The sequence below is a fragment of the Archocentrus centrarchus genome, chromosome 12, assembly GCF_007364275.1.
Source record: "Archocentrus centrarchus isolate MPI-CPG fArcCen1 chromosome 12, fArcCen1, whole genome shotgun sequence".
Taxonomy (NCBI): Eukaryota; Metazoa; Chordata; class Actinopteri; order Cichliformes; family Cichlidae; genus Archocentrus; species Archocentrus centrarchus.
This window is the reverse complement of record NC_044357.1, coordinates 3,982,799-3,993,513: the sequence shown is the minus strand read 5'-3', so window position 1 is coordinate 3,993,513 and position 10,715 is coordinate 3,982,799. Positions and strand designations below refer to the sequence as shown.

General features: G+C 39.6%; 1 protein-coding gene across 2 annotated transcripts; it reads left to right on the top strand.

Moving 5' to 3' along the window:
- Positions 1-481: 481 nt before the first annotated feature.
- trappc13 (trafficking protein particle complex subunit 13) lies at positions 482-10,684 on the top strand. 2 transcript variants are annotated; one of them, XM_030743341.1, is made up of 13 exons: positions 482-644; positions 1,693-1,761; positions 5,761-5,860; positions 5,940-6,024; positions 6,111-6,238; positions 6,342-6,414; positions 6,719-6,763; positions 7,100-7,117; positions 9,414-9,547; positions 9,643-9,841; positions 9,942-10,042; positions 10,165-10,312; positions 10,399-10,684. In XM_030743341.1, the coding sequence occupies exons 1-13, from the start codon at positions 599-601 to the stop codon at positions 10,504-10,506; spliced, it is 1,254 nt and encodes a 417-aa protein (XP_030599201.1). In that variant the 5' UTR covers positions 482-598; the 3' UTR covers positions 10,507-10,684. The 2 variants fall into 2 exon arrangements, with proteins under 2 accessions (XP_030599201.1, XP_030599202.1); XM_030743342.1 differs by lacking the exon at positions 7,100-7,117.
- The last annotated feature ends 31 nt before the right edge of the window (positions 10,685-10,715 follow it).

The following is a 10,715-nucleotide window of genomic DNA, read 5'->3' as shown; positions in this document are numbered from 1 at the left end:
AGAAGAGAAGAAATTCACACAAAAGGTATTAACATAAGCAACAGAACAGGAACAGATGCTGTTGACCACTCTGGAATATTAGGGAAACAAAAATTCTTACAACTGTTGAGGGTACTGGATCCCAACCAACTTTGTAACAGTTCCAGCGCCTTTGGGTATTCCAGCAATATTTAGGTTATGGCCTAATGCAACACTTGTGGTCACCACTAGATGTCAGTGACACGCATCATTGATATCTGGGTTTATGCCTGTCTGTTCAGACTGGATGTAAAAAGCGGAATAATGTGTTGTGATAAATTAAATTAACAAAACAAAACGGACCAAGACAGTATCATAAGCAGTACTGAGAGGACACACACACACACACACACACACAATACGGTCTTAATAAAGCATCTGACGACAAAAATAATAATTTAAAAAAATGCAGCTTTGAAAAGAAAATATAAATAAGTCCCTCTCTTGTTGTAACGCCCATCCCGGACTATTGGGGGCAGTTCTGTCTCCAAATGACATGACGAAGAAGAAAGTGCCTGTCACTGCAAGCAGCTAGCAGAGTGGCTAATATCACCCTGATTAGACTGTTTTCATTATCAAAATGGATGTAAATCAGGCCAAACAGGAGCATCTGCTCGCACTAAAAGGTATTTAACTGTCAGCGGATATATTGTGACTACATGGGTTGTTTTCGGGGTTAGATGTGTTTGTGTGTCACGGTGTTGTCATTTGTTGCTGCTATAAGTTGCTAGTAGCGCTAGCTAATGCAATATCATGCATTTCCATTTGTGACTGTATAAACAAGGCTGCTGGCCAGTGTTGCGAGTTTAAAGGCTTTTTTTCCCCCCGTTTGGGACGCTTAAAGCACAAACTAAACTGACGTGTAGTGTAAGGAGCCATGTCATAATGTAAGCTAACTAGCTCTGGTATTCTTAGTTGGAGCAGCTCGTTTGTTTTTGTTGTCTGACTCAAAAAAAATAGACTCAGGGAAGTTCATTTCCCTGTTTCTTTTTTCCTTTTTTTTTCTGTTTTCGTTGCCCCATATGTGCTTTCATTTCACCACCTGGAATAAAATCTGAGTCTAAGTGATACCACGCAAATTGCATACACTGCAGCAGCCAGGATGCTAACAATATGACTCCACTCTTAGCTGCATCAGCTACAAGTTTATTGCAGAAGCGAAGTGAAGATTTTACTTATCATTTTTAGAGCTCTTCATGGACCCGGGCTGTATATCTATAAATTATACAGTCTGTTTGTCTGAGGACTGCTTAGCAATATAATCCCTTAGACAATTACAGTGGCCGGGATAGAAATACGTCTTACAAGAGTGTAAGAAAACTATTGAGCAAAGCTCTGCAGGTTTGTGTTTATTGCATTTACCTAGCGTGGGATTTGTGAAAGTTGCATGCAGGTAAAATACAATATAGTTGTCTTTCACATGTTACATACAAATCGTGTATTTTGTGTGGTTTTATTTTTTAAGTCATATGTACTAAAATATTGGATCATCACTGTCCCACTCAAAACAACTCTTGGTCAGCAGATTAATTCATTGTTGAAATAATCTTTAGATGTGGATCGTTTCGGTAATTGGTGTGGGAGCTCCTTGCAATCCATGTGAAAACATCAGCACAGTCACTCGCTAACCTACTTGTGTGTCCGGCTGCTAACCACTGTCACTTTATTTTACAGTGATGCGCTTAACAAAACCGACTCTCTTCACAAACTTGCCGGTGACGTGCGAGGATCGAGATCTGCCAGGTGAGCCTGTTTAAATGTGCAGGCAGAGTTCCGTCCACAGAGCCTGGATTGAATTTCATTCTGTATTTTTTAGCGTAGCTGTAGCGGTGCAATCCGGTGCATGCTGTGGGGGTAGTAGGAAGAAACCACAACAACTGCTGTAAACCCAAGCAGACACAGAATGAACCAGTCAGCCGGGACAAGTTCAAAATCTGACACACTGTGGCGGTGACAGCTGAGCCACTGTACCACAGCTGTTAATAATGACAGCTTATTGATCAGAGGTCTTATTATCATGTTGATAAGGACACAGAAGGTCGAATAAAACATGAACAGTAAAACATCAGTCCTGTGTCCATGTCTTTCCCGTGGGCTGATTTCATTCTTTATAATGTAAAAATTAAGTTGAGGAAGAAATCCATTTTGAAGAGTTCCAAAACTTCCTATCAGTCTTTTTGCATATACAACAATCTGAGAGAAATTAACCTGACAGAATTTTCCAAACTTCACGCGTGTAAATTCATGATTGTATTAGAGAAACTCAGTCATGCCTTGTAAAGTTTAAGAGCACTAATGATAAGTTCTTTTAATTCTGCTATTTTTGAGAGGTCCACATCACAGATACTGCACTGCACTGCACTGCACTGCACTGCACTGCAGGAAGTAACACAAATACTGAGGCCAAACATGGTCGGGCAGCTTCCTCAATTTTTATACTTATTCAAACATCTTCTGTGGTTGCACTAGGAAGTCCCACTCAAATCAGCTGACAAACAAAAGCAAGGTGCTATGTCTACAACAGAATACTTGTTTGACAGAAAAACAGCTAATATCTTCAAACTTGTTTGAATGCATAAAAGAGACATAGACTCATTAAAGTTTCTATTGTTTTATTACTCCCTACCAGCCATTTTCTGTGTTTGACCATACAGTGGATATAAAAAGTGTTGTGAGGTTTTTGTGATGTTAAAAAATGTCACCACAAAAAAATAATTTCAAAACTTTTAATGTGACACATAACCTGTCAATTCAATTGGAAGACAGACAAATCTGTTAAGGGAAAAATATATAAAAAAAACAAAGTGCAATAAGCTGGTAGCATAAGTGTGCTCACCCTTAAACTAAAACTTTGCTGATGAACCTTTTGATTTAATCACAGCATTCAGTCTTCGTGGGTAGGAGTGTATGTGCTATGGCACATCTTGACTTGGTAATATTTGTCCGCTGTTCCTTGCAAAAGAGCTTCAAATCTGTCAGATTGCGAGGGCATCTCTTGTGCACAGCCCTCTTCAGGTCACCCCACGGATTTTGTTTTGGATATAGACCTTTACTCTGTCTGGCCCATTCCAAAACTTTAATTTTCTTCTGGTGAAGCCATTCTTTTGTTGATTTGGATGTGTGCTTGGGGTCATTGTTGTGTTGAAAGGTGAAATTTCCCCTCATCTTCAGCTTTCAGGCAAGATGCCTGAAAGGTTTCGGCCAAAGGTGGAACTCTTCATAATTCCCTCCACCTTGACTACCAGGTCCAGCAGAAGAAAAAAAAAAAACTCTGAAGCATGGTAGTACCACCGCCATGCTTCACTGTGGGTATAGTGTTCATTCAGTGTGGGACATCCACTGCTGTCCAATATTTTCTCCACTTTTTGATGACTGTCTTCCCTCTGTTCCATGGTATATCCAATGCTGTGGAAATTTTTTTGTACCCTTCTTGTGACTGATACCTTTCAACAATGAGGTCCCCCTTGACACTTTGTAAGCTCTCTGCAAACCATGGCTTTTGCTGTAGCGGGAAACTGAGTAAATGGCAGCTAAGACAGACACCAGCCCCCCCGCGACCCTGAATTGGATAAGCAGAAGAAAGTGGATGGATGGATATTTTTTCCCCTAACAGATTTGTGTGTTTTTCAATTGAAATATATGGGTTATATGACACGATAAAGGTAGGAAAGTTTTGAAATAATTTATTGCGGTCTCATTTTTTAACATTACAAAAACCTGGCTTTTTAAAAGGAGTGTGTAAACTTTTTATAGCCACTGTATATCAGGAACACCTTTTGGGAGTTTCCTTGAAATGTGGCACAAACATAATCAAAGGTCACCGTGATCAAAAAAAAGACACATTTTTAGCCATAAGTCAAGGTCAAAGATCAAACACATTTTACATTTGACCATTTGTTATATTTGTGACAGTAATCTTTCATCTTGAAGCTGCAATTATTTTAGACCTTTTATGCTGCTGGGTTAAAGATGTGCACGTTACGCATTCATTCATTTCTTTTGTTTTTTGCAGCATCTGTATCTGAAGAACTGCCTGCTGTCGTTAGTATAACCTTGTGTTCTGTCAAAAATCAGCTTTTTTTGGCCAAACATCAGTATAGTTAATACCTTTTTATAAAATGCCTTCTGAATCTTCATTAGCAGCATACAACAGCCAGGGGTTAGTTCTGGTTCCTTCTGGTTGAGTGCAGTGCAGCGGTAACTGAACTCCACATAAATCACAAATCATGTTGGACATCTATTTCTATAAGTAGAAGGAGTGAAGTCAAAGCATATTTTTAAAGAGCTGAAAGATGAACTGTGTCATAGTATAAAAACATTCCCATTTCATGGAAACTCCTGGACTGATAATTGAATCTTTTGTATTTATTTATTTATTGGTGGGTCCATCCGTGAAAAGTCAATCAATCCCACCACTCAACCCTCTCAGAATCAGCAGTTTTTCTTTTGTAACAAAACTTTTGTATATAAAATGAAAATTATGCCTTAATAATATGAATATTTTCCAAGTTACAGACCCTTGAACTCCAAAGGTGTGGGTTAAATTTTATTTATTAATTTTTGTGTGTGTGTGTGTGTTTTCTTTTCCAGCATTTTTTTTAGCCCTCAACCATAGACAGTATAAAATATGGATGTAGCTACATTGACAAGACCCACTGATTGCTGTTGCCAAAAAGTGAGATGTGATGAGGAGGCTTGGGTGTGATTGTGAAACTGTGGCTTGTGATTGACAAGTGATTAACCAGTGAGCATTTCATACCACAGATAATCCTCCATGTTGAAACACATATGTCCAGAATTTTCAAAATAGACTTTTTAATTCAACATGACCCAGATCGAGTGTTTGAGTCCATTAACTCAGCGGGAAAATGTTTAAAGATAAGACAGAAAGCTATTTTCCCATAGACTTCTATGGGACGATGCCTTTTTACAACTGCAGCTATCGCCACCTGGTGGCCTTCAGATAGAAGATCCGGAGCCCCTCTGTGATGTAGGACTTGTGCGTGTATATGCTGTGATATTGAATGCTCAAAAACAAGGTTTTGGCTTTAAATTGTGACATTTGGAGTTGATGTAAAACTGATTTGGCTGCAGTTTTTAAATGTGTTTTTTCAGCCCTGTAAATATCTCCCATCCTTAAGAAATTATGAGCATTAAAAATGCTGGAAGAATATCGACAAGCACAAACATTTGACTTACCTATATGTATATCAGGGGCCTGTAACTTGGAAAATATTGATAGCATGAAGGTAAAATCCTGCATGCTTTGATTAAATACATGAAAGTTATTGTAGAAAAAATTTCAAGTCGTCAGGTGGGAACTTACAGAACACTATTATTAATATTATTCAGTGAATTGAAGGCAACATGAGATGTTTGAGGGTGAGTTACTCGAAGCAAAGAAGGTGAAATTTAAACCTGAGAGCTTTACCTTTCAGGTTCAGTCTGCTTTGAAATTTGATCTTCAGAGTGTCTTTGTTTAGTTTTGTCATTGTTCTCGCAGCAGACTCTGCTCACTTTGTGTGAAGCTACCTTACAGTGTCAGAAGAGTGTCTGCATGTTAGATATCCACACAGTATGTTTGTCAAAAGCCAGTCATGTTAGCGTGCAGGTCTAAAGGTATGTTTCTTTTTGTTTCGATATCACTTATCACCTAGATATTAAATCCTTAGTGAGTGGGAGCCAAATTCCTTACCACGTTATGCATGTGCGTGACACCTCCCCATGTTTTTGCCTCCACAGGGGATTTGTTTGGTCAGCTTATGAGGCAGGATCCTTCCACTATCAAAGGCGCAGAGACCTTAATGCTGGGAGAGATGCTCACATTACCACAGAACTTTGGGTAAAACACTAATCACTAATCAAATTAAACAACAGCAAGAGTTTTTTGTCTAACACGTTCTTGTCTTCACGTCGTACAGAAATATATTCCTCGGTGAGACCTTCTCCAGTTACATAAGCGTACATAATGACAGCAGCCAAGTTGTAAAAGATATTCTGGTGAAGGTACTGTAAAGAAGACATACCTGTTCAGTTCCTATTATGCACTTTCTCTCCCATTTGCGCGTGATTGTGATGTGATCCCCCCGCAGGCCGATCTGCAGACGAGCTCACAGAGGCTGAACCTCTCCGCGTCAAACTCGGCAGTAGCAGAGCTCAAACCCGAATGCTGCATCGATGACGTTATTCACCACGAAGTCAAAGAAATTGGAACACATATGTGAGTGCTGCCGCTCCTAAAATGTTTTCCCAACTCGCCAAACCAGGGAAACATGGGTGGGGGGAAATAATCCAGTCTGTGTTTTGCTGTTTTAAATTTCCAGCTTAGTTTGTGCAGTCAGTTACACCACTCAGCAAGGGGAGAAGCTCTATTTTCGGAAGTTCTTCAAATTCCAGGTAAGTTATAGTTTAGTGTTGTAATTAGAAGATAGTGGTAAAGTCACGAGTAAGCTTAGAGATGAGTTGAGAAATGCCACAGGCCTGCAACGGATCCCCTGTGTGGGTTTGGTGTCAGGCAGACTTCTGCCCTCAGTAGCCCTGCTGTCTTTCCTTTAGATGAATTTCAATCTCTCTGATTCCCGGTCTCTTAGTAAAAGTCCAGCTGGACTAAACAGTACTGCATGGAAAGTTTCTTTTCAGCTCAATGGAGGTATCTTATGCGAAAACTCCAGTGTTCAGTTTGCAATCTATTTTCAATCAGGTTTTGAAGCCACTGGACGTGAAGACGAAGTTCTACAATGCAGAGGTAAATCAGCTGTTCTTGAAGCTCTTACTCTAGAGCACATAACATGTTTCATATCATATTTCATTTCACAGTCAGGAACATTTACAAATGCTTTTAGAGGCAATTAGCATTAGATAGGCCTCCGTGAAAGCCCCTGTAGCTCCAGATGAATAAATCATCCTGGAGATCACTGGTTTTCCTGGGTAAAGGCATTAAGCTTTTTTTTAAATTTTTTTTTTTATTCTCTAATTTTCATATCAGTAGCTTTTTGTATTGCAAATGTTCATTGTCATCAACATTGGCATGTAACTCCATTTGTTTACCGTGTCTTGTCTTGTATTTTATTTTCTCCATTAGAGCGACCTCAGTTCTGTGGTAACTCTTTCTTCTGTTATCATCACTGAACATTAGCTTCTACTAATCCTTTCGGGTGCTGCAGACACTTTCTTTCCAAGTCTATAAAAAGGTGCAAAGTAAAAGAATAGAAGAAAGTCTATGAATATTGAAAAGACCTGATTTTTTTTTTTTTTAAGCGTTAATTAAAACAAAGATTATTTTTGGTTACCCTTTGACATGAACTTCTATTCTTTTTTTTTTTTGCCCTTGCTTTTTCTGCTCTTGCCTTCTTGCCCACTCGTCCTGCGCAGGGTTTGGACTGTTTAATTGATGTTGTGAGTGGGTACTACATTGATTGCATTTATCGTCACAGAAGGCACTGTGATTAGTCTGGATTCTATTTGTCTATATCTAAATGGGTATGTAGTAGCACAGGTTCAAATGATGCTGCTCAAATGGATTTGAATATCATTTTTAAAGTGGACCAATTACACTGTTCATATTAAACATTGGCAAAGTTTCAAACAAGCAGCTCAGGCTTCAACCTGCTCCACATAATCAGTTTTTTATTATTTTTTCTCTCTTGCCTCTGTGATGTCTCATCCAACACCTCTCACTATAAGCACAGAAGCCCCACCCACCTGCTCTCCAACCTTCTGTTTGCAGTGGTCAGCCAATCAGAAGAAAGTTGGATTGAAGGCAGGGTGGCCTGGCTGCATCATAGCTCAGTATAGAATAAATCCAATACAATCTCATTGTACATCCTGTATAATGAAAATAAAGGCATTCTATTCTAAATATTAATTGGAGCTGTGAATCATAATAAAACTACCCTTATAGTCCAAGAGTAAAAATATCTGAAAATAGCTGAAAAAATAATGTAATTGGTCCTCTTTAACTTTTGTATCATTGCAGTTGTACTCTCAATAATTAAGCAGCCATCAGTGACATAAATCTTAGATTATATGCACTAAAATGTGAGGTTTGTTTGGAGTGGCTTTACTCTGTGGTTTAATATTAACTTCACTCAGAATGATTAAGTCACTTGTATTATGAATAACAGGCATGAACTCATCTATGCTTCTGTCTTATTGTTTCTCACTTTACTGTCGTGGCTGCACAGACAAGTTGACTGTTGTAAAGGCAATTTTAGTGTTGCTCAACTAAAGCATCAAGTAGCTTCCTAATTAAAAACAGGAATGACAATCCATCTCATTCACCACATTTAGGGATTTAAGCTTGAGATGCATTATTCTTCTGTACAAGTGAGTAACTTTTCTCTTAACCGAGTAGCAGTATTGAATTTAACTCGTTTTAGAAAAGAGACTGTAGTTGTGCTGTTACTTACAAAAGATTCATTGTGTTTGCACTTTTGGTTTTAGCCCTGTTTGGACAGACATTCACTGCGTGCTGTTGCCCTGCTCGCTGGCCCCACATTTCCTGTTTTGACTGTTAAAAAGAAATAAAGAGGAACATTTTCAAAACACATTTTAATAAGCCAAACATACTTGCTGCTTGAGAAACTAATGTTGTTGACATCAGTCACTGTGCAGCCCGTACTGTGTACTGCCAGCCAGCACTTACTAACATGTTCTCAAAGGTACACTGAGCAAACCTAATAGGTATTCATTAAAGTACAGTTTGTCTTCTGGTTGATATTCACTTTATGACATCACCCGAGCAGCTTCAAGGATAGGTTCACATTTTTTTAAGTCTACCTTAAAGCACCTCTCAGATGCCCACGTGGTTGTGATAAACGTCCTAATATCCATATGGGCTGCTAATTGTGACGCAGTATCATTGCACTGGGGCGATATGTCCAATGTTTTTATTAAAATATTTATGTGGTCTAATGTCAAATCTGAAGGTTATCTGTCATTTTGACAGAGTGGAACAATAATCGGTATCTACTGTAGCATGCAGCGCTAACAAGAACCATCAAATGTTATATTTTTGTGTCCTCCCTCAAAGTCCTGAAGCACGTCTGTGACAACTACAAGTCACAGGTGTGCTCCGTGGTAAGGAAGGAGCACGTGCTGTGGGACCCTATGAAGTAAATACGTGCAGGATCAGGGTGTTTTGCTGACTTCCCTGGGGAAAAGTACTATCAGAAACTCTGGCACAGCCTCTGTGGGCATGCGAATATTGTTTTAAGGCAAACATTAAAAATATGAACTCATCCTATGAAGCTGGCAGATCCGCAAAAGCTTAACCCACCCTTAATACCTGATGAGAAAGCTGACATGTTGCTCAGTTGACCTTGGAGATTATGTAACTTTTTATACTGGTTAACATCAAATAGCCTGTTAGTGTGACCTTGTGCTTCTCCACTCAGACAGATGAAGTATTCCTAGAAGCTCAGATCCAGAACATTACCACCTCGCCAATGTTCATGGAGAAAGTGTCTTTAGAGCCGTCCGTGATGTACAATGTTACAGAGCTCAACACAGTTACAGAAGGAGATAAAGGGTAAAAAAAAAAAAAAAAAGCGCATATGTCCTCCTTGTTAATGGTCAAATTTTACACATGATGGGGGATGCTCAGCTGTAACCTTTCCTCTGCAGAGAGTCCACATTTGGGAAAATGTCCTACCTGCAGCCTATGGACACGCGGCAGTACTTGTACTGTCTGAAGCCAAAGCCGGAGTATGCAGAGAAGGCCGGCGTCATCAAGGGAGTGACGGTCATAGGCAAGCTGGACATCGTATGGAAGACCAATCTTGGGGAAAGGGGGAGGCTACAGACCAGTCAGCTGCAGAGAATGGTATTTTGATCTGTACCCTTCTGCCAAGAATAGATCTCCCTGTTTTGCTCATCCTCTTATGAATACATTTAATACAGTTTAATCCCCGTATGTCCTCCAGGCTCCGGGGTACGGAGATATTAGGCTGTCTTTAGACCTGATTCCTGACACTGTCAACCTCGAGGAACCTTTTGACATCATCTGTAAAATCACCAACTGCAGGTGGAAGTCCCCTCCCAACAAGAAATCACCCACATAATACAAGATTCAGTACTATTCAGTTAATATCGGTTATTCAGTGATTGAATTAGACCGTAACAACCAGCCTTTCTCTGACCTTGTAGTGAAAGAACTATGGACCTGGTGCTGGAGATGTGTAATACTAGTTCCATCCATTGGTGTGGCGTATCAGGGCGACAGCTGGGGAAACTTAGCCCCGCCGCCTTCCTCTCACTGCCCCTCACAGTCCTTTCATCCGTCCAGGGTCTGCAGGTATGAGCCAGACTTTGTGGTTGACGGTTTGCTCCGATCAGAGCGACCTTCACTTGCTCACTCGTATGTTTGCCTCTCTGTTTCAGAGCATTTCCGGTCTGAGGCTCACAGATACATTTCTGAAGAGGACGTACGAATACGACGACATTGCACAAGTGTGTGTGGTCTGCCCGTTTACGAGCAACGAGTGCTAGGAATTTTATTTACCTTCATACGTTTTAGATTTGAATGGACCAACTGTGGCATTCTGCACATGACACTCTTTTTTGCAACTTAATGGAATAATTGTGTATTTTACAATTAATTGTGAATAATATAACTTTCTTTGAAAATAATGATGTAAATGTGCATAATGTTAATAAAAATCTGTCATCTTTGATTTATTATTGCTTTTAAAAAGGTG

Excerpts from the sequence above, each read along its gene's own strand:
- trappc13 (XM_030743341.1), top strand. The coding sequence starts at position 599 with ATGGATGTAAATCAGGCCAAACAGGAGCATCTGCTCGCACTAAAAG. Across the intron at positions 6,415-6,718 it reads GGAAGTTCTTCAAATTCCAG|GTTTTGAAGCCACTGGACGT; the intron begins GTAAGTTATAGT and ends ATTTTCAATCAG. Across the intron at positions 10,313-10,398 it reads CATCCGTCCAGGGTCTGCAG|AGCATTTCCGGTCTGAGGCT; the intron begins GTATGAGCCAGA and ends TCTCTGTTTCAG.